We start from the raw sequence: 24,044 nt of genomic DNA, 5'->3' as shown, positions 1-24,044 counted from the left end.
CCTTATAGCAAGCCCCCCCCACCCCCCAAAGCACTTGAGGTATACGCTGCCAAAGGCGAGAGGCAAATTACCCAAGGAGCCTGGGAAAAACACACACTGGGGAGAGAGAGCCGCGAACGGTTAGCGCCAAGCTAAAGGTCACGCCGATAACTGTCAGCTGTACACTAAGCTATCATGTCGTGTCCGATTCTGCGAGCCTCTCGTGAGAAAGTGCTTTTTATAGCCTCGATCGATAAGCAAAATTTGTACAGAATCCGGTGTTTTTTGAAAGACACACCGCGCTACTCTCTTCCATCTCCTTAAAAACCTAAGGACATGTTTTACGCTAACCCTATAAAGTTCCCTCTCTTTTTCATTGTTTCTGAGGACAATCGAATACCACAGAAAACAGAAAAATATGGAAAAGTCAAGCGTCAAACGGCCCAGCTGGAAAACAGTGGAAAATATACACAAGCAGAACTGACTGATAAATTAACCTTCGTGTCAAGCTGTCCCTGTTCCCATCAACGGAAACTTTTGATAACGGCGAATGCGTTATCCTAATCAGTCTCCAGAAGCGAGGCAAGTGAAACAGAGTGGCCAATCAGCGGAGCGGACATATCACGAGAGACCAATCACAGCAAGGAACACTGAAGGGACAGGGAAAGTCTGCTCCAGTTACAATCTGTATGATAAACTTCACGTTGGACTGTTTATGTCCTTCATGTGCTCCATCAGTTTTGACTTTCCATTGATATACATTTAGTGTTACAGCCATCTTATTTATAGAATACCACATCCCCACGATTAGTGATCCGAAAATTAGCATTTTCTGCACAATAGATGCATTTTTAATTTCTCCTTGTATGACCTTTAATGGGACAAATGCTGCTGGATGAAACATCAAACATTCCGAAAAGCCTGTATCCATATAATCCACATTTAAGTAAACTCTGCAACCTCAACATTCTGGTTTAACCCATCACACTCTATATGGAATGGAATGGTGTGTTCTTTAAGATATCATGTTTTACAACTTATGTTTCCTGAGTTTAATACGAGCTGCTGAGAAAGGACGGACAGACACATTTTAGTATGCACACGTGCATGTGCATGCACGTGTGTGTGTTTGTGGGAAAATGGCTTTAGGGGCTCCCACAGATGTTCTGACAGCTGGGGAGGGGGACTCCATGGTTTCCATGCCAACCTGTATGGCTCTCTCAAAGCCAGAGTAATTACCTCACTGGAAATTACTCGAAAAATACATTTCAGCTTTTCTCACTGCTAGTGTCCACATCCTCTAAAGTGAAATGAGACATTAACTGCATGAAGGGGAAAATGCATCCACCTTGATGTGATTGACAGCTATCAACGATTAAACGGTGCAGTAAACATATTCAAGTAGACATACTTTTCATGTGTTTGGGGCAATGGTTTCTGGGTAATGGTACGCATATTTAAGTATTATTCAAATATTCCCCATAATACAAGAGTCCAAATACAGAGATGCCACTCTTACCTTCCTGTAGAAATACTTTCCAGTCTAGAGTAGACTCCAGAGCAGCAGTCTGGTTTGCTGTAAAATTCTTTCGCCATGTATTAAATCACACCCTGTCACTTTTCACTCTTCTTTTTTCCTTATGCTTTTCGGTCGTCTTCGGTTCTTGATGCACCTGGTTGGAGAACCTGTGCTTGGGTACCATGTGTCCCACTAGTTTTAGCAGAAGTTCACCCAGTAACCAGTAAAGACAGGTCCAGGAAGGGCCTCGGGGCCGCGTTTGACCTTCACATGAAAGACTCTCACATGAAGGATCGCATCACCTGACAGAAGATTTTCCCGAGGAACACGTTGCCATGGAAACCATTAGGTGATTTTTGCTTGCCCATTGCTAAGAAGGAATTTCCCTATTGAGCTGTCATAATAGCAGAAATACCTCCCCTTACTGCAGGGGTGTGATAGAGAAGCAGCAGTAATAGCAGGACATCAGCGTTGCTCACTGACGCAGCACTACTGCTAGTGTACTGGATCACATTAACACAGCATTGGGGGAAAAAATATGTAGTTTTTATGTTTAATATCTTTAAAAATTCATTGTAATACATTTAACCCTGATACAAATTTGAGCGGTAAGTTAGCAGTTATTTGTATGACAGACGGGATTTTTTTTTCGGAGAATTCCCCTTTGAGAGTCAGCGTCTGTTTAGCAAGTCAGAAGCTCGCAGACATAAAGGCACTATGCTGAACTGAAGCCCTATTTTAATTAACTCATTATTAATTAATACTGAATACCGTTAAAAAAACGCATCATTCAGGTCCTTCGTGTATAATATAGCGATTAGCCGTGTGCTATAAAGAAAGCCATTAATGTTTATACTGTCAAAAGTTGCTGCGTAGTCGAAAGCCAGGTGACTGATTGCATACGCTATTATTGAATAAGACTGACAGGCTTGTTTAGTGGTATTTTGATTACGGTACAGGGCTTGGATACTTTTTGAAGAAGGCGTCCCATTTGTCTAACTGTTGATTACGCAATGCCTAATGGTTTGTAATTAGCTAACGCTGTTTGTAGGCTATCGTCGCTGACGCTACCGTTTTGCAATGAACTCTGCTGCGTGGCATTGTTTTCTGTTTTACACGCCAGCAGTGCGTCCTATCTTCATCGTCAGTGTGTCATCGTGCCGAGATTTAGCGGCCGGGGGTTTTACGACCAAGCCAGGGGTCGCCAATCCATCCGAGCCCCCCCGCAAGCCAAACGCGTGGCTAAGGAGCTTTCAATTTTCTTGATGTGACATGGGACATAATTACTTCCTCCCCCAGAAGGCAGCAGGTCCTAAATGAGGGCGGACCCAGGGAGGATTGAAAGCGCCTTCGGTTTGGACAGTGCCGGTATTGTCCGATTCACCGAAGCCGGTCATCTGTGAAGGAGTGGAGCTGGGTGACCTCTGGGTGTAACAGGGGTGTGCTTCATCACCCAGGACTACCCAGGACAACACAGCCAAGCCCCAATGTGAGTCCAGCCTGTCTCCTCTTGCCATGAATAAAAAATAAAAAATGACCCCATGTGAATATTTGGGAACTAAATCTCTGACAACAAACTGCTAAGCCCCCCACCCAGCCCCCCAATAGGCTTGCAACAATGACAGGGCAAGCCTGGTGGAATATCCCCCTGCCGTACACACAAAGCCCATCAGTGCAGGCAGCCAATGGGATCCCTCACATGGAGAGGTCAAAGGGCATCATCTTTCTCCACTACAGAAGTGCTGACCTCAGTCCTTTCGGACTAAATTGGCTGAAATAATTTCCCTCCCATATCTCCATTGCCTCAGTTCTCCAGAAGGCCTTGCACCCACACCATTAATCCAGCCCGGTATTCATATTGTACATATATAATACTTGCCAAAATATTAAGGCACTATAGCAGACTTTAAAAAAGGACATTTTGTTCTATTAATGTATACTTACTATGATCTCACAAGCCACAGTTTTCCGAACGAGGTTTTGAAAGGTTGATTTTTAAGGCAGGAAGGTCTCCTCACTTTCCTAAACACCAAAAGCGGCGTGCAGTATTCTGGGTCACGCGACAGGAGCTCGTTTTCAGAAAAATCATCAAGAAACCCGTGTTATTATGGCTGTTATGTGAGCCCTTGGGCTTGTTCTGACCTTCCGCTTTGACATAAAATGCAAGCGTTCAAGGAAATCTGTTACGAATAAACATCCCCATGGTGTTGCTGATGTTAGCATTCAGCGCTAAAGTGGATGTACACTTGCTATAAAAAAAGAAACGCAAACCTCAGGGCACCCGGGAGATGAAACAGGCCGTGTGGTTTGGGGGGAGGGGGGCATCGCTGCGAGATCACTGTGTGCCGGCTATTTGGAAACCAGACTGAAGGCAAAAACGTGCCGGTCTGCATTTAAAGCAAAAATGGGCAAGCGTGATAACAGACATTTGTATATCTAACATTGTGTTGGTTTGCTTGCTTTGCACATAATATCCTTCTCTGAACCACAGGGAAGTGAAGTGGATTAGTAAGTCACATGTGTAGTATCAGCATAAGTTGGACCGTGTTGAAAAGCATGCTGGGAAAAGCGTGCTCCCCACGGGGCACAGCAAATTCACTTCCTGTGGAATCACACGGCTTCCTTGGCTTATGACTTCCGGCAGGAAGGAACAGTCAAGACAGACGATGGTTACACAAGGCAGCTAGATTACCAGCACCATGGCGGCTTATCCAAGGGCTGCCTGAAGACGGAACGCTGGGGTATCAGACGCACATCTCGGGATTGCCGTTATGCACCTTACAGTTAAACGCTGGGAGGGACATTCACACAAGACTGGCTCATTACTACCCATGCGCCTGGGACAGAGCTCTTCCCTGAACATTAGCTGGAATCCAAGCTGAAAAGAAATGAATATTGATAGAGACATCCTTGGGACATATTTGGCTATCATCTGCAATACTTCTTACAATTTTCATAAGGTCAAGGAATTGTAGGAAAGTGAATTGCATCTGTAGATCTATTAAAGGGGCAGGGTAATGGAGGAATCCTCTCTTTTAACGTTAATGTAATAATACAGAAGTGTTTTTTGAGAAAGTTCCAAAACAATTGAGAGACGATGTTGCAATCAGATGAACAGTAGTGATCTGAAGAGCAACATCAATCACCATAAATCATTCCGTCTTCCAGTACAAGCTGCAGCAGAGCACGGTGACCTGATGACGCAAAACGATTATGGTCCTTTATGCCAATTTCTTTACAAAAAAATAAAAGTGCCAGTCAGTATTTCCATTGCAGTTCTAAGACAAAAGTTAAAAATTAACAACATGAATTTAATTCCTTTTTTTTTAAGGAGGAATGAGACCATTTGTTCTCATTTGTAAGTTTCTCCCATATGTGTGCGCGGCTAAAATGCACAGCCAAGCCATGGTGCCGCATGCCTCTCCTTACACCTGGTTCCACTCCTGAGAAGGATTTCTGCCAGGTCTGCTGGTGGCATGAAACAAAAGAGCGAGCTGGATGGAATCCAGGTAGGAACCAAATCATGTGGCCAGGCCTGGAATTATAGCTGGTCTGCTTTTGTTGTGGTCACTTTACCGCAAAGCAGCCTCTGTCAAAAGGTCCTCTTCTTTTCTGGTGTCCCAAAAAAGTCTGTAAAATTATAGATGTAATTCAGCTTAAACCATCTGTGCACTTACCAGACCATCTGAGTTCAATGATATAGTTTTATAAAGTAGCAATTAAAGTGGAGAAAAATATCAAACACTCCAGGCGTCCAGAAGATGCTGCACGGTTCATCTCTGACTGTAGGTTGCTCCGAACCACAGATCAAGGGTTTTACAGATACAAGCGAAATGAGCAAAGGAAACGGCATATATAATTGATGGCCCAGATCAGCACATAACCACAGTGATGTTCGATGTTGAAGGAACAGTTTAATGCATCCAGAGTACATAATGAATGAGGCTGTTGTGTGCATACATGTGACCAAAGGGGTCTGCATGGAAATCAGCCTGTTCTTATGAATGCTGGAAGAGGAACGGGCATGTTTTAACATGCGAACACTCGCTGTATTCCATAATTATTATCTGTGTTAAACCATTGAAACTGGACAGCCTGACCTACAGAATTATTCAATATAACTCTCTGGTTATATCAACAAATGACAGCTTCTAAAATGATGTGAAAGAGTCAACAACAGGGACCAGCCAAGAGGGAACCTGGACGACACACCTCAAGCCAACATGACATATTCCACAGAATCCGCAATGCAAATGTCAAAGGATTGTTACTCAGTCTAAAGAATCATCTATGAAACTTGTGAGATATCTACCAAATATCCCAAAATGCACAATGGGTGCATTAAAAAAAATCTAATTTAATATTAAGCTAGTGTTCTGTGCTATTGAGATTCGCGTGGCAGGAAAAAAATCCACACCGTCAGGAAGTTATCAGAGGAAATAACAATGTCTAAGCAGCAAACAACCATAGCTAATCTGACATTCAGATCAGGTACACAAAAGTCCCGCACATTCAGAGCCCCAGAACACATTATCTGTACAGAGAGTATTTCCAGACAGGACATTTTTCACCGAAATCACAAACGCCAAATACCTATCTGCAGAGCAATGATGCCGAAGAGCTGGTGAGTGGAGGCATGCCCTGCGTCACAGCATTGGTACGCACCTGCTTACACACTGGAAGGCAGGACAGGTCTTTGAAGCAGATTCTCGCAGCACAAGGAGCCTCATGGGAATAAGATGAACTGCCAGTAGATTCAGCAATAGATTCATTAAAACGTTGTAGTGAGAAATCTAATTAAATGCAATTCTTACCTTGCTAATTGTCCCTTAAATGTTCATTAACTGTGATTATAGTGTCAGTATTTATGTTTTCCCTCCCTGGACCATAATTATTGTACCCTCCAGTAGGTGTACCATTCCGGGGGGGAGGGGGGTGGAGACTTGCAGGGTCTCTGTTTTTTATTTCCTTCATATTTAGACACCAGTGAAATAAAGTGTGGAAAGATTTTCCAGTTTTTTGATTTGCTTCACGCCTCCAATTCCCCAACTAAAAACTGCATGTAACCTTGCGGGGCACGGCCAAACTACGCTTCACATTAGGTACTAGACGTAGCTACAGAAGGTGGCTATTGGTGAAAAGAGGAATGACCTTAAGGAGCTTGCTCTTGCGGTATTTCTATTTTTATATGGTAATCCCGAATTTCCTATTCTCCCACGGCTGGAGAACTGCGGGTGTAACGGGGATTTGGAACGGGATAGCGGGAGACAGACAGGGACGGGCGGGAGGGGCGGAGCGCATGGAGGGAGGGAAGGGGGGAAGGGCGGGGGGAGGGGAGTGCAGGGGTGGGGACGGATGGGGAGCGGGGGGGGGGTTACATAGAGGAAAAAGACGTGTCTCGGAATTCCCGCCACGTGCGCTCAAAACCGCCTCTTTATGCTAATATATCTCCGTCGATTGGACCGAAAAAGGATCGCGGCATTTATAGACGCGATGCCATTGGCCAGGAAAGCACTACGAATGTCAATAGGAGTTCTATTTCACTAATCAAACGCAACGGAAAGCCCTCCAGACGAGGAATCCTTCGGTGTGCGAGTTCCATTGCAAGTAGTGCGTCGTGATATTTCAGTCATATGACTGCACGGATATTTTTCTAACCCTCGGCGCCTGTGAGACACACGTTTATCTTTATTTATTTTTTGTCTCTGGAGTTCGGGATCCAGCCCGTGGCAGAGATTTGTAGACCGGGGGCGGCTGTAAAGTGCCGGCGGAGATCAAACGCATCCTGACGCGGAAGGATACATCCGCAGCCGTGCGTGCTAAGAGGCGGGTTGCAGCGGCGCGGAGGCTCACAGCGGAGAGCGCGCGACCGCATTTGGGACTGGGATCGGCAGCTCGTTCATACTGCGCTTAGGGGACCCGGTGTCCGAGTGCGGTACCGGCTGACAGCTCTCCTCGTTTCTGCTGGATCCGAGAAGGACTTTCGCCTCAGCCTATTTCCTTTGCTCTTTGCGGATTTTTTTGGGATCTCATATTCCCCCCCAGTGGTGAACATTCATTACTAGCCTTGTGTGGAACTGGACGTACTGGATTCATTCACCACGGTTTTACTGTAACTAGTACATTGGTTGGATAATAGAGGTATTCACGGCACTGGATAGAGCGGCATAAGTGCAGGATACTGGACTTTGGGGAGCACGCCGGGGAAATCTGCTTTTTTGAAACCTTGTGCTGATTAATATGTTGAGATCCAAGTTTGGTTCCTTCTCTCATATTTGCAGTACGACCGGCATGGACCACATGCCGGTGAAAATACAGCTCCAGCCAGGTATGGAACGCTTCATATTGCTCAATTAATCTGCTATTTTCGGTATTCAGCTAGTTTATATCACAAGCAACTATAGACACGGAGGACAAGCGAAATAGATGCTGGTATATTTGGGATCCGTGACTTTAATATTAAGTCCTCTTAATATTGCATGGATGAGATCGTGTTAAATGTTGCTGTCACTTTTTGCAGTGAAAGCGGAGAAGGAGCCTTTCGAGAAGGTTTACCAGGTTGGTTCCTTGCTGGGGAGCGGGGGTTTCGGGACGGTGTACGCCGGGAGTCGGATCGCCGACGGCTTGTCGGTAAGAGTGCTCCTCCGCTCCCAGATGACTGCTAAATCGCCGCAATTCTTAAGCATCTCCGGCTTCGCCGAATAACCATTTAACTATTTAATTTCAGGTCGCAGTTAAGCATGTGGCCAGGGGGAGAGTAACGGAATGGGGCTCCATTGTAAGTTCAGGCACCTTTTAACCATTTTTCTCGGCTAGTGCATTGATTTTCTTTTATTGTAAAATTGCAGGATAGTGCATGATTATTTCTTGCATTGCATTGCTCTGCAGAACGGCGTTATGGTGCCTTTGGAGATCCTGCTGCTGAAGAAGGTCAGCTCCCCGTTTCGGGGGGTCATTAAGCTGCTGGACTGGTACGAGCGGCCGGACGGCTGGCTCATCGTCATGGAGCGGCCGGAGCCCGTAAAGGACCTGTTCGACTTCATCACTGAGAAGGGCGCTTTGGACGAGGAAACGGCCCGTGGGTTCTTCGGCCAGGTGCTGGAGGCGGTGCGCCACTGCTACGGCTGCGGGGTGGTGCACCGCGACATCAAGGACGAGAACCTGCTGGTGGACCTGCGCAGCGGGGACATCAAGCTCATCGACTTCGGATCAGGGGCGATCCTCAAGGACACCGTGTACACAGATTACGACGGTACGCGCAGGCCGGTCCGCCACTTACTGGCGGATTCTTATAACCAAATATGCCGTTTGGTGGCGCGTAGTGGGATCGTTTCGAGTTTTTTCTTTAGTGGTCAGCCAATGCATGCGATGAAGGGCCAGTGTTATGAAAATAAGATTGGGGACCTTAAAACACGTCAGCAGTGATGGAGATTCCCCCGAGTACGTGACGCACGAGGAGTATGTGTCGCTTTTATATTCGCGCAGGGTATATCATAGGTATTTTGCTTTTTAGGACACACTTAAATACGCGTTTTAAAAGTAGCCCACGTGTCTTTTGTTCCTTTTCTTTTTGATCTCCCAGACATGCAAATGTCAGGATTGAAAAGCCCTCATTTAAATGCTTTAATGGAGGGCTGCTGGCGGCCACGTAGCATCTGTTTGTTGTGAAATTCGACACCGCTGCCCACGTGACCTGGCGCGTTACGCATTCTTGTTTTTGTTTGGTATCCAGGATACGGGGGGGGGGGGGGGGGGTGGAGTTATGGAGACGTGTTAAAGCTCTATGGGGAGCAAGCAAGACTGTAATGGCTGTGGAGCATGTTGGCCTGTTATGCTCCGAAATCCGTCTCCACTTGACTGTATTTTTAGTGGAAGGATTGTTGGGAATAACCCTCGTGTTTGGCTGTCATTCCTAGGTACAAGGGTATACAGTCCGCCAGAATGGATCCGCTACCATAGATACCATGGCCGCTCGGCGACGGTGTGGTCCTTAGGCGTGCTCCTGTACGACATGGTGTGTGGAGACATCCCGTTCGAGCACGACGAGGAGATCCTGCGGGGACACTTGTTCTTCAGGAGACGCATCTCTGCTGGTGTGTGCGCCTCTCTGTGCCCGAATCCCTCCCTCCCCCATGTCACTCGAGGTTTGCGGTGTGGCTTACATCTGCCCCCCCCCCCCCCGCAGAGTGCCGGCAGCTGATTGAGCGGTGCCTCTCGCAGCGGCCGTCGGAGCGGCCCACGTTGGAGCAGATCCTGGACCATCCGTGGATGCGCACCTCGCAGGCTCCTGAGAGCCCCGAATGCGCCATCACGCTGCACAGCATCGAGGCCGACGCCTCCAGCACCAGCTCCAGCAAGGAGAGCCTTTGAGGGCCCGGGGGGCTTCCTCTTCCTTTGGACATTTTTATTTTTATATCTTACTGTTCCTCATTGGGAACACCTATTGATTAGGTGCTCTGACCAGCATTTACGTTTGAAACTTAAGGGTTTATTATTATTATTACTATTTTATTATTTTATTGTCTAAATGTACAATTTATTGACCCTCATTCAGACACGCTGGCTGCTCTCATAGAGCCTGGACTGATTTTAATGTCTTCATTTTGAGTGCCTTTTTTTATAGACTACTTTCGTGGAGGTTTCTCTTTTTATTGCCGTGTGTGTCTAATGCCAGGCGTGACGTCCATGATGGATACTTGAATACCCACTTGCTCTCGCTGTGGCCCCCCCCCATACTTTACTCGCCCCGTCATCCTGAGCAGGTGTTTGGGATTGGGTTCCTGTGTTAGTTGTGCTTCTTTCATGATTTTTTTGCTGAGGGCTCCATGCTGCCCTCTGGTGGTGGTGGTGGCTGCATTTCCCTTTTTAAGACGCACCCCTCCCCCATTTCACTGCAGATCCCATGTGTCCCTTGCCTGGGTCCCACCGGGACCTTGGCTTTTATAATGCACAATCAATGCAATGTCTGTCTGTATTTAAAGATGTTTTTCCCCTATATTTATATGTATTAGATATTCCATACATGGTATTTATTTATTTATTTAGTTTCATCTTAAAATCCCCTGGCATGTCTTCATTGTGTCTGTTCATTCCTCATATAATGCTGTGTGTGCGTGCGATTGTGTTTTACAAGGACCTTTATTTCATAACAATAACTTTGCTGATGCACTGACAGGAGATGTCTGAAAAAAAAATTGAGAGAGAGAGAGATGAATGTGTTCCCGCCCCTTTCCTGTGATGTTTCTTCAAATGTAATGTTTTGGTCTAAATTTGAATGGGTGTGACCTCCATTCATGGACTCTTACACAGCGAGGTTTGTTTGGATGGAGGGAGCATTAATCGCGTTCAATACAACCTGGTCCCCCTCCCAGTGTAGGAGTGTGAAATGTGACAAAAGGAGGAGAACTTATTTTTATACAAACGTTTCAATAAAAGCTTTTTTCATGTTACGGTTCTGATTTCCTGGTTCAGTGGCGTCGTTGCTTTGCAGCTGTGTTTTGTGGCTGAATTATATAAACCGGTGCTGTAATTGTTCAGAATTGTGAGCAAAACATTCCCGCAGCCTTTGTAAATACACTTCACAGCTGGGATCAGGGATCATGCTACCACAGATTAGATTTTGCGGTGTTCTCATTATATCAACATATCATATTCCTTTTAATAACACTGGTGACATCCCTGCCAGTTTCAGTATTACTCAACATGGCTTCCGGTGCGAGAAAGGCAATATGTTTTTATATAATTTTCATTCATGTGCAGATGCCCTAAAGCTGCACTTCTCTGCCGGCTCTGCTGTCTGTTTCCGCCTTCTGTCTCTTACGGACAGTCTGACAGCTTAGTAAGGTACAGGCCTCCGGAATTTCAATCCAAAGCAAATGCCTGTTGCATATATTTGAGCCTATGTGAGCTCAGCTTCTCTCTCATTTTCCATAAATAACACTGCAAGTGGTTTTTCTGACTTTCCCCAAATCCTAGTTTTTACTATTGTGTTCATTTTAACTTCTCTAGCAACTGATTAGCATCCTCTGCCTTGATCTTGATTTGCTCCAGAGTCAGCATGACCTGGCACTGGATAAAATGGATGGGTTCACTGGAACTTCCAACGATTTCGTGGCAATCGGTGATGTTCTTCTTGATAAAACTTTGCTGAGCTTCCCTTTGAAAGTGTCCCCAGTTTTATCGCTGATAGCGGACACGCTGGTGGGACGGGACAGGGCGCTTGTGTCGTCATGAGTTCCCAGTGTAGCAGTGACAGCAGCTGGTGAGCATCTGGGATTGTTCTGCTGAAGTCTTCCACTTCAAACACGTAGCGCGGCCATTCATTGGAGAGCTTCATTGACGTTTGCTGCATCAGGGCCTGGTGATCGGGGGGCCTCAAAATGACAGATTGTTTAATATGATTTCACTGTAGAGGCCATATCTATCCACAAATTTTTCAAGTCTTTGATGAAGGCTATTTTCCTTTTTTTTGGGTGCCTGAACGGACACTTCCAGTGATCTCCATCCTAACACCACTCGCAGTCTCGTTAGTCTTTGCCTGACACTTCTATCAAGAGAATATTGTGTGTTTATTTTACTGGTCAAATTCAGGATAAGTTCTTTGCAGAAGGATGCACGAACGGGATTTAAACTAATTTAACAAATTTAAAGTAACAACCTTCCATTTATCTGTTATCACCATACTACCTGCCGTCCCATATCTTGTGAGGCTTACGATAATGCCTACTTATACAGGGACGACAAGATCACTGGTGACATTTCCACTTGCCAATCATTTATGCATGGCGGCTGCATATATAACTTAAGGGCTGTTGCGGGATAGATTCAGCAGTTAAAATCTGTATTCATGCCCAAATAAGGTCGAAAAACATGTTAAATGATGCGTTGTAGTGGTGGGATATTTCGGCGAATATCCTATGATTCCTTGCCTGATGTGAATTATTCAGTTATTGATCTTGGCAGCCGGTGGAGGTCTATTTAATTAACCATAGCAGTTCAGTCCTGGTTAACTGGATGGGATCTCGTTGTCAAAGAGAGTTGTTTTATGGATTTCATTGCATGGTGACGAAGGAAGCGTGCAGAAGTAAGCGGTGACTTAACATGGCAATTTTAATTACTGCATTTAGTCGGCGAGACGTGCATTATATTAAAGGTGATTTAAACCTTGGTGTTTCCGCTTTTTACCTCTAATGGATTTTTATAGGTCTCCTGCTTTTATTAATACGCATATAACGCTGCGATGCCTGCGAACTCAAATGGAGCTCCTTAAGACAGCCAAAACGTTGGGATGCTTGCTGCAGGGCTACAGCAACAAATTAAAATTACGGGACGATTTATGCTGAGAAATATTGAAACGGTGTTATCATAACCAGTAAAAAAAAAAAATCAACGCTTAGTCATTAAAATATGTGCACGTGATATTAGGCAGTTTTGTACACACTGAATTGCTGTGATGTACGCATATATTTTATTTTATTGACATTATTTTTTTAACGCATAGCGACTGCGGTGCCGTGTGTCTTTTATGGCGCCCTGGGGCTTATAGAGTGTAAATGAGCAGTCGCCTTAATCTAGCTGCCCAGGCTTATTCTGATTACTGCCGAGCTGTCACTGTAAAGTGACCATAAAAGCGAATAAGCATATGTCGCCCTGCTTATCTATGTAAATTAACTCTCAAAGCCATTTACAACCTGCTTTCGATAAAAACACCTAAAACCACACATTTACGGGTTACAGCATGGACGGCTAATACATGGGGCACACCGCAGTTGGTAGGTGCGAAATCTTCATCGAGGCATGTAAACTGCAATATAGGCTATTTTATAATATTATATAATCCACCGATATATCCGGTTTAAGTGTGTTATGATTAGGCCTATGTTGTCAGCGTTCTACAGAACCCCCGGCTCACGTGGGAGCAATTTGTATTAAGCGGGAAAATATTCACAAGGAGGATCGATATCACAAGACCTTGGAGGCTTGAAGACAAAAATGTCATTTGGGCCTGTGAGAAAGCACAGAACCAGGAGCGTGATGGTGCAGTTCTGCAGGTACTGTGCACTGACGCTGCGCAGCAAACAGGCAATGCGCAGTCAACTGGCGGGGTGCTATCTCTGTACTGAGACCAGGCAGTGTGTTGTGAGCAGACATTGTGCAAAGAGCAGATGCTGCACCATGAGCGAGCGCAGTGTGGAAATGCACCATCACCAAAAAGCATGGATAGAAGACACCTTATGGGTGTAGAGCTCTTAATTTGATGTCATCGCCAATGGTTGCTGCAGCTAATGAAGTCTCTTTCTGTACCATCGGTAAATCTTTTGGTACTTTTTCAGTCAATGCAGGCTTTTTAAGACTCGCCCAGTTTCAAGTGAATATCATTTATTATTTTAGGCCGAACACCAAAATGTAATTTTCAGGATGTTACATGTCCCAGCCCATGACAAATCACTAAACAAATTCCACAGTGTGGCATAATTTATTAGTGTCAGGTAAAATCGTGTTGCATTATAAGGATAGCACATGTTTTCATGTTTGTTCCATCAGTGGCACACCTGTGTGTTGTCAGCCCCTCCCCCTGGGTGAGGCAGGACAGGGCCACCTGCTTTCCAGGAAAACCATGAAGGGATCCTTTGTTCTGGCTCGTGGGAGAAGGTATAGTGATGAGAGAGGGCCCTACATAAAAGAGAGATGGGCAGAGCAGTGTTAGCCACAAGCTACCATGGTCCTCTGTGAATCTTAGACATCTCATCACCCCCAGTGGAAGTTCCACTCAAATCCAGTTCACTTTAACAGTTTGTGAACAGCTCTCCAAAAACACACTTGAAACACAGTGAAAGTGACACTCCGCAGTGATGCTGAGTTTTGGTGGACTCTCCTGTCCCTAGGATTCCACGGTGGTGTTGAGTTTTGGTTGAGTCATGTACCTAGGACTCCGAGGTGGTGATGAGTTTTGGTGGACTCTCCTGTCCCTAGGACTCTGCAGTGGTGATGAGTTTTGGTGGACTCTCCTGTCCCTAGGACTCTGCAGTGATGATGAGTTTTGGTGGACTCCTGTCCCTAGGACTCTGTGGTGGTGATGAGTTTTGGTGGACTCCTGTCCCTAGGACTCTGCAGTGATGATGAGTTTTGGTGGACTCCTGTCCCTAGGACTCTGTGGTGGTGATGAGTTTTGGTGGACTCCTGTCCCTAGGACTCTGTGGTGGTGATGAGTTTTGGTGGACTCCTGTCCCTAGGACTCTGTGGTGGTGATGAGTTTTGGTGGACTCCTGTCCCTAGGACTCTGTGGTGGTGATGAGTTTTGGTGGACTCCTGTCCCTAGGCTGCAGCATTTGTTCCTCAGTCCATTATGCTTCCCGCCCCACACCTCTAGTCAGTTTCTACACTTACCCTGCCATTGTATCGCTCCCCGCATAGGTTTTCATTTGTACTCAGAAAACACCCATCCTCTGTTACTCACATTCCTCCATTACTTACATTCCTGAGGCCTGAGGTGTCTTTTTATGAGAAACAGCTGAAGCACAGATGTGTACATACAATTTATGACCTCTCAAAAGCAGTTAATGTAGTAGTTTTCTTTGGAACCCTTCAGCGTAAACAAAACGTGAGAATCGGAATGGCTAAAGATCTGCTAACTTTAGCTGCTATCAATCAGAATGCAGAAGCTGGCTTGGACCCCGGCTGCAGCTGACATGCTGAAGGTCATGATCGAGGTGTCCAGGTGACCCTGACCCAGAACTTCAGCTCCGGGGTTTCCAGACAGTGACGAGGAACTAACGAAACTGTCAGACGATTCAGGAAACGGCATGCAGAATACAAGAAGCATTATGCTGACTCATAATTCGTGCTGAATAACGTTATAACTATTCTGAGCAGTATGTTCTGGTGTGTTTGTCTGTTAGCTCATGCTGTTTACCATGTGCTGTTCTTAGTGAGTCAACAACCAGCACAGGTACAGGCTTGACATAAGGCGGAGCACTGAGTAAGCTTTTAGTGGAAAACACGGGTATCTTACAGGGTGCTGTGTTAGACACGCAGCTAAATGGCAGGCCAGGGTTTGCGTACAGCCCCAATAGGCCACAGAGCTGAGGGCAGAGTGTGGGACTGAGGTGCCCCTATGTTGCAACCTGCTAGTTGTGAGATGGTTCAGTTGAAGTTACTTTATTGTCTTTTCACACTTGTGAAAAGAAATTGTGTATGAAAGGAGCAAAGAACAGTGGAGAATAATCACAGAGCAATAAATAATGAGAATAAGTCAAAAATAAAACAAACAAATTAAAGAATTAAAATGGATTTTTTTCCAAAAAAATTTACATAACAATACAACACAAATACAAATACAACAACAATACAAATGACAACAACACAATGGAAAAAGTACGATAGTACATAGAAACGGACAGTATTGTGCCAATGAGCATTTACCAGCGTTTATGGGGTAGGTGGGAGTTAGGAAATCCGACAGCCTGTTTATCATATTTTTTGGTTTTGGGTAGTTTGCAAGATCTGCATTTTGTTCAGTTTTTTTACTTATAATTTTTGATGCATTCGATGGACCGCATTGCAAGGAGTGAACGCATCCTGATTTGTATGAAAGGAACTGAAGTTGTTTATTTTGATAGACGGAGGCAGAAGATCATTGGAGAAAATGTGTCAGCTCTCTCTGCGACCTTCACCGCTCACTGGAATCCAGCACAAATCGGAATATTGTGACACCTACACCATAGACGTCAGGCTCCATCATGTCACATAGACACCTGCGTGCCATTTGCGGAATGCTGGTCACATGTTTCCTTTGAGGTCCTGTAAGCATAACAGCACTCTTCCTGCAAAGTACCCTGGGCTGCTGGAAGTCTCTCTGAGGGTCTAGGAATGGCAGCAAATCCAGGCCGAGTGTCTTCCAGCTCTGGGAGAAAGGCTCTTTGAAGCTGCTGGCCCAGGCAACTGTTTGAAAAACCCATTCATCCACGTCCAACTGATCCATCCACTGTTGTGCTAATTTAGTCAGAACCCATTTCACCTTTCTGATGATACAACCTGAGCGATTTCATTCACACTTTCAAATCAGTGAGGCTCTTAAATTTGAGCCAGGGTGACTGTGTGGAGTGGGGCGCCTAGGAAAAAACGAGACAGGTCTGCAGACGGACAGCGATCACGTGACCTCCGCGCCCTTTGATTGCTGCCTCGATGGCTTCCTGTCGCCTGGTTGACGGAGTGGGGGCCGAGGTCACACAGGAAGGCACATGTTGGGCAAGAGCTGAAGCAGGTTGCCTCACACGAGAGGTTCTGAGAAAAGGGGCCTGGGCCTTCCTGTGTGTCGGCTCCTGCCTGCATGTTTGTGCTCCTCGCGCGTCACGTGTGTTCCTCAGGGCCGGGCTGCTGAGCCCCCCCCCCCGGGCAAGGAGTTCATTGTTTTAGAAAGTTCTGGTTCCCCCTTCTTGTATTACAAGCTGAAACAGGTAAACTGTTATTATGTTGTAGTGCCCCTCTTGGCAGGGAGTGTGGGCGTGTTCAGAGCACAAACAAATAGTGTTTGCAAGGCTCTAACCGGACAGCCCCCTTCCACCCATGTACATGGTGAGCTTGTCCTCAAAATGAGAAAACGTGTCGTCAGGCCCTGTCCGTGTCCTGGGGTTGGGTTTCAACTGGCACAGACCGTCTCTTGAACATGAGCAGTGTTATTGTCTTATATCCACACACTGTGTTCTCAAAGCACCATCAGTTTCTTTTACACGCAACGGTGCCGCATCTCAATTCATGCAATCCTAGTGTAATACTCCCCCTATTAAAAAAGAGAGAAAACTCCCTTATATGACCATGGTGGCCTGACCGAAGTACGGGAGGGAGGGGGGGTGGCATTCTGATTTACCCCTAACAACTGGTACACGTTCTAAATACATAAATAAAATATCCGGCAACTTGATTCATTTGTAAAGTTCACAGATTACTTTGGATAGACGTTAAGTGACAAAGTATGATATGGGAACTATTATGATTTGCTGAGGTGAGTAAGTGAGGATACATGTGGGGTAGGGGGCTGGGGGCATGATCAGGCACCTCAGGGTCTTTCTGTTATCTTTCTGACGTTCCTGAGACGTACTTTAGCATCTAGCAACCTCTGCATGTCGACATTTCACAAAATCATGCTCAAAATGGTGGAGGTGTTACTCCAGTGTGTACTAATGAAATCATCTAAATACTTGTCCAGGACGCCACGAAAACGTGCGTGTGAATGTATGTATTTGTAAAGCTAATAAAATGTACCTTGCAGTAAAGCAAACATGTTGGACACCCTAGGAGAGATCCTTGATTCATTTTTCCCTGCACGTGTGCTGCACTGCAGCCGCGGTGAGAAATTGTGCTGTGACAGGGAGGTTGTTACATTTACGGTGTGCTACCATGGAAACGAGAGCTACGAGATGACTTTGCGTTCTCCATTCCCGCGCGAGCGGTCAGGTCGCTCTGACTAGCGGGATTAGATTAGCCTGGCTGGGATTCTCTGCCTTTCAGCATCTCTTTCCTGTTTTTAAAAGAGTCTGTATTACCGTATCATGATAAATGGAAGCAGTATCTGACACACCAAGGCTGGCTGCTGTAATTCTGACCTTGTGCTGCTCCTCCAGCCTGGTACTGCAGCCATACTGACCCAATTTTGCTGATCGTTGACTGCGGTGTGACCATTCGAAATGACATTATGTTTTATATGTGCAAGTTCATTGGTATTCTTTCATTCCCACATATCCCGTATACTCTCATAGAAACACATACACACATGAGAGGGATGCATGCAGTCTATGCTCAGGCTTGGTCATGTGACTTGACAGCTGCAGCACCTGCACGACCCCAACACAGATATGACTAATTTGCCAAGGAAAGGATTCAAACCAGCAACCTTTTGGTCACAGGCACAGAGGCCTAAGCCACTGAACCACAATCCACCTGGGAGGCACCTGACTGCACAGAGATACACAGCAAGCGTTGGTCCCCGTACCATGACACCCTGTAAACAATACACCTTTAAAATGGCAAGTTACAGCTCCAAACTGAGCCACAGCAGATTAGCTGTGGTTCCAGATCATTTTTTGGGAGGGCACAGGGGAGGTGGGGGCAACAGTAAAATGGGGGGTGGGGGGCTGTACTAGGAGACAAAATATTACTGACTTCTTTCTAATATGAGCACAAAATAAAAAAACACCAAATTTCCTTACATTATGACCATGATTATTATAATTATAGCTATGATTCATGTATATTCACGCTCATAGGAAGTACTAATATTATATTTGTGTTCAGGAATCCCTGTTCTATGATTGACATCTCTCAGAGCCAATGGACATGGAGGGGAGGGCGGGGGGGTTCTGCCTCTGTTACAGATCAGCTGCATATGGGACTGGGGGGGCGGGTAGGAATACCAAGAAAGTGACGTTTTGTTTGCTGAACAGAATGTTCATTTTCTGGTCCAATTTCTGGTAGGGGCATTTCCAAACATCTCACATCCTGCAACAGCGGCTGCGTAACCCGGGGTGGGGGGATGGGGGGGGGTGACCTTGCTTGGGCCGCTGCCCTGCTTCCTGTTTCTATATGGTGCTTCCTGCAGCCGGGCTCTGCGAACCAGGTCACGGTCACCCTGCTGCTGCAGGCTAGCTTTTTGGGCACAGTGAACGGCCCCCCGCCCCCACTCTGAAGGTAACGCTGGCGTCAGGGAGGATGACGGTGGGAAACGGCCGCAGTGTCCCACCAGGTCACAGAACAGAGAGCTTGCTGTGTATGGGGCTGCGTAGCCGCTGACCAGTCAGTGTCTATGCTGAACCCTGTTCTCAGCCAAAAGCTCCTGCAATGGGCACGTGAGCGTCGGAACTGGACCATGGAGCAGTGGAAGAAGGTGGTCTGGTCCAATGAGTCACATTCTCTTTACAGCATGTGGCTGGCCGGTGTGTGTGTCGTTACCTGGGGAAGAGATGGCAGCAGGATGCACTATAAGAAGATGTCAAGCCTGCGGAGGCAGTGTGATTCTCTGGGCCATGATCTGCTGGGAAACCTGGCATTTATGTGGGTGTTACTTTGACATGTACAATCTACCTAAACATCGTTGTAGACCAAGTAGATCCCTTCATGGCAACGGTATTCCCCAATGGCAGTGGCCTCTTTCCGCATGATAATGCATCCTGCCACACTGCAGAAATTGTTCAGGGATGGTTTGAGGAGCATGAAAACAAGTTCAAAGTGTTGACTTGGCCTCCAAATTCCCCAGATCTCAATCAGACTGAACATCTGTGGGATGTGCTGGACAAACAAGTCTGATCCGTGGAGGCCCCACCTCACCACTTACAGAACTTAAAGATCTGCTGGTAACGTCTTGGTGCCAGATACCACAGGACACCTTCAGAGGTCTCATGGAGTCCATGCCTGGACGGGTCAGAGTGATACAAGGAGGACCTACACAACATTAGGCAGGTGGTTTTAGTGTTATGGCTGATCGGTGTATGTACATGCAGAATGACTTTTCAAAATGAAATGATCCCTTTTTTATGCAAGACACCGGAATTCTTTTGTATAGACATATCCCATATATCCTCCACGGAGACATATACACCTGTGAAGGCGGTAGGTCAGCCATTTATCCAGCACTCCAGGACCATTTTGGCGGGTTAAGAACTTTGCTCAAGGGCGTAATGGACAGGTAGCTACTCTGCCTAGGATAGGATTTGAGCTGGCGGCATCTGAGCACCTGCCCCTTTCACCTGAACAAATGAAAGTGTCCCCCCTCGATGTTCCAAGTGGCCTTTTTTGATCATCCCCTCACCCAGTGACCCCAGCTGGAAAATTGCACTGTTTGGCCACTCCCCACCTCCAAATGCCTGCCCCTCAAAAACACTGTGCAGGTCACTGCTGCCAAGACTGTTTCATGAACACCAGGATGAAGTCAAATGCCTTTGTGTCCCGCCCCCCCATCACTAGATCTGAACAAAGTGCAGGAGCTCCTCCGCCAGATTGGTCCGTATACGGGCACAGCTCAGCGGCCAGGCAGGTCATATGAGCCCCTAGCCAGCGACCATGCCTCCAAGACCAAGGTCACCGCTCACGTGGGATAACGTTTTCCTCATTGCCGCTCCCGCAGTTCCAGCGGATGGGGGTGTGGGGAGCGGTCCTCTTCTCTGGCTGGGTGCAGAGATTCCCGGGTCACCGAGGACAGCGCCTGACTTACATATGCTGGCATGCCATTCTGCAGCTTGATTCTCTATAGCAGCTGACCTGGATATTTCTCCAAACATGCTCCCTGGCATTTACACATTTTGCTGCTCTATTTGTACTTTCCTTTGCTTGGGTTTGTGGTTGACAGGCGACCCATTCCGGACTTTTCCGCCCTTTTATTAATCCATTGTCCTGGATTTCTCTTGTTCGGTGCGCGACCGCTCTTCCTCTTCGGTGTTCCCTGCCCTCCTCCCCCACATTTACTTCCCACGTCCTGGTTTACGCATCAGTCTGCCTCATCTGTGGCCTAGCTGGTTGGCTGGTCACATGACCCCCTCCTGCCCCCCCCCCCCCCCCTCCTCCCCTGGGTGCTGTGTAAAATTCCAGCTGACATAGCTGTCTCCTGATGGGTAAATCCTGACTGCGCACCCTCAGACGTCTGGAGGACCGATCCCTCGCAGTCTTTCACATGCCCTGTTTGACATTTTCGGCTGGCGGTGGAGAATTATGGGCTGGATTTGGCAGGGCGAGCTGGAATAGTGAGGAACCACGCAGCTGGTTCTGGGTTCACAATGGAACACAGCTTATGTGGCACAAAGAGCAGGGAATGACTTGGGCTGACTTTAAGGGGCCCCACACGTCTATTTAGGGTCTTTTTCGCTACTCTGGTTTCCATGGAATCATGAGCGCATCGTCTCAGGGTCATGGAGAAGATGTCTGTCAGCCCAGAATGTAGGAATTTTGGTACGAGTCATTTCTCTTGGGCCTTACTCTCACGGATATCTTTTTTTTCTATATTTTAATGCTAGTATGGTAGTCATGGGGTTTACAGATGGAATAAGACACAAAAAATGCATCGACCCAAAATATGTTCTCATGCTTCAGCTGAGGTCCGACCCACATGAGACCGGGTCAGGGATCACAGACAGGCTTGGGCAAATTTGTCTAAGCCCAGGGTAAGAACTGGCCCTGTACAGGGCATTGAGTGCTGAAGCCCCAGATGGGCCTCAATGATCTGGTTAGCTCAGATGTTTTAATGACACTGGCCGTGGAGACCCGTGTGATCCGTATCCATGAATCTGCTGGGGGAGGTGGTGCAGGCGGTCAGGGCGGCGGGGGCCAGGGGCCAAGCTGAAGATTCCGTACGCCTGCTCCTCATAAACCTCCCTCGGCAAAGTGGCGGTCTGTCTCACAGCAGACTGGCTTGGGGAATGCGATCAACGTTGCAATGAATTCTGGGAAACAAGCCTCAGTGTATTTCCGTGTTCGGACTACCGTGGGAACGAAGGCTGGCATCTATGGAGATGCTAGCAAAAATATGGCAAGGGGAATCAAGGCCGACTTGAATAAAATATTTGTCACTTTTCTATCGCCAGCCTTAGCTCATGCTGAGCTGGCCTGGGGTGAATAGCACGGTCCTTTACGTAACATCCGCTTTGATGGCAGCCAATCTGCTTCCTCCTCTCTGCCAGCGCTACATTGCGTTTGCGTGTGGGCAGAGAGCGCTTGCAGTGTGGGTCCGTGGGAAGGCGGGCACTGCTCTCGCTGTGCGGAGACCCACTGGGGGTTTGGACATTGATTCCCTATAGGGGAGCAGGATGCAGCTGTCAATTTCATCAGATAATGGGGACAAACAGACTAGAGGCTGATATATTCGTGATCAAAATATCTTATATTCAAATTGTGTAATTTTATTCCCTAATGTTGGTCTTACTTACAAGCCTCAGTATTTCAAGAGGTCCCGTGAAATAATTAATCACACATTAAATATATAGGTAGGTGGCAATTTAGAACAAACACAGATAATGCACTGCTTTTGAGGCGTTCTCTGGATGTACGGGCAGCGTAACGGGCATGGCCGTCTCTCCAGAGATCCAAGCTTCGTAAAGCACGTTTTAAAGAGCGACAGCCGTGCTCAAAGAAAACTGACCAACCAGCACGACATTTTCCCCGAGTCCATCTCACCACAAAGATAACCAGCTTTGCCTGTAATTTTTTCGTTTAAATCGAATCGATTTTTTAAAAATCATTTTTGTTGCTTTTTTTTTTTTTTACTTGGGTCACTATGTTTTAGCAAAGACTGTTTATACTGGACAAGATGAGTTTAATCTCTTTTTCTGGGCATTCGTCCCCAATCTGAGATGACGGAGTGAGTGGTTTTAGTCATTGTCGCTGGTCCTATCCGGTCATGCTGAATTGTTCAGAGCCCCGTGTGAGACACTGCGGTCCAGGCACCGTTTCTGCGCTTTATGTGGTCAGCTTCAGCTGATCGTGAATTAAAATGTTTTTCCAGTGACAAAATGCGGCAAATTTCAGTCTGACACACGCCACTGGTCGTCTGCAGCTGCAGTCCTAAATTTTCCAGCGATCCAGATGTTCAGGTCACTTAACGCGTTTTCCAGCAATTGCGGCGTCTGCGCCCCCTAGCGGAGCCAAACGCGATCGGCCCATTTCGGACGACTGACTGCAGGGACATAGAAAGGAATTATAGGTCAGTCCAAATAAATGTCTGACACGTCCAGAGAGGCAAATTATTCTTAACATTGGATCTCATCAGTCGCGGAGGCTTCATTCGTACCTACAGCCCTGCCGGTGTCAGTCGGAGCCCCGCTCGACCCTAGGCGGATCATTTAAACAAACTGGAAAAGAGAGCAATAAAAATATTTACACAGAGGGACAGTCCAGTTTTTCCAGTGTTAATCTGTAATAAATGCATATAAATGTGATGTAGATTGAGTCAAGGATGATCTGGAAATGCAAACAAGAATCCAAGTCTCTTTAATCGCATAAGTCGAGTTTGCGGGTTTACATACGCTGAGTTTTATATTAGCCGATGACAGCGGTGTGCTTTTTGAGTAGCGTAACTGAACATGAATGGGCATTTAAAAATTGGAACATGAAACGTTTTTAAAATGTTTTGCTTTCATGCAGGTGTAGGGATATTTGAAAAGAATCTGTCCCAGTTATTTTTTTCTAGCCACTCCCCGCGCCCCCCTTACTGCCGGTCCCGCTGGAATCGGGGGTTAGTAACAGGACCCAGCAGACACTCTGGAGTCCAGTCCAGCCTGGACGGAACTGCTGACTCAGCTGGAAGCCCGCTGACCCAGCACGGTTTAATGGGGAGCGAGTCTGAACTCACAGACACCAGAACCGGCCAGAGACTCGTGAACGCGCCTGGTCAGAGCAGGAAAGCCGGGAGCGCGCAGTCAGCGCAGGTGACTCGCACAGCGCATATCTGAGACGCTGCCAGAGCTGCTGGAAGACCCCGTCGGTCGGGGTAGAGGGTGTTTTTATGGACCGAGGAAACCCACCGCCCTCTTCCTCGATGTCAGCGTTTACCAGATGGCCGGTTTAATGT

General features: G+C 46.7%; 1 protein-coding gene across 1 annotated transcript; it reads left to right on the top strand.

The window, feature by feature from the left end:
- Positions 1-7,006: 7,006 nt before the first annotated feature.
- On the top strand, positions 7,007-10,947 carry LOC125739088 (serine/threonine-protein kinase pim-3-like). Its single transcript, XM_049008830.1, has 6 exons — positions 7,007-7,826; positions 8,019-8,128; positions 8,226-8,276; positions 8,387-8,750; positions 9,415-9,591; positions 9,684-10,947. The coding sequence occupies exons 1-6, from the start codon at positions 7,739-7,741 to the stop codon at positions 9,866-9,868; spliced, it is 975 nt and encodes a 324-aa protein (XP_048864787.1). The 5' UTR covers positions 7,007-7,738; the 3' UTR covers positions 9,869-10,947.
- The last annotated feature ends 13,097 nt before the right edge of the window (positions 10,948-24,044 follow it).

Source organism: Brienomyrus brachyistius, chromosome 3 (assembly GCF_023856365.1).
Source record: "Brienomyrus brachyistius isolate T26 chromosome 3, BBRACH_0.4, whole genome shotgun sequence".
Taxonomy (NCBI): Eukaryota; Metazoa; Chordata; class Actinopteri; order Osteoglossiformes; family Mormyridae; genus Brienomyrus; species Brienomyrus brachyistius.
The sequence above is the reverse complement of the archived record's forward strand: the minus strand, read 5'-3'. Positions and strand labels throughout refer to the sequence as shown.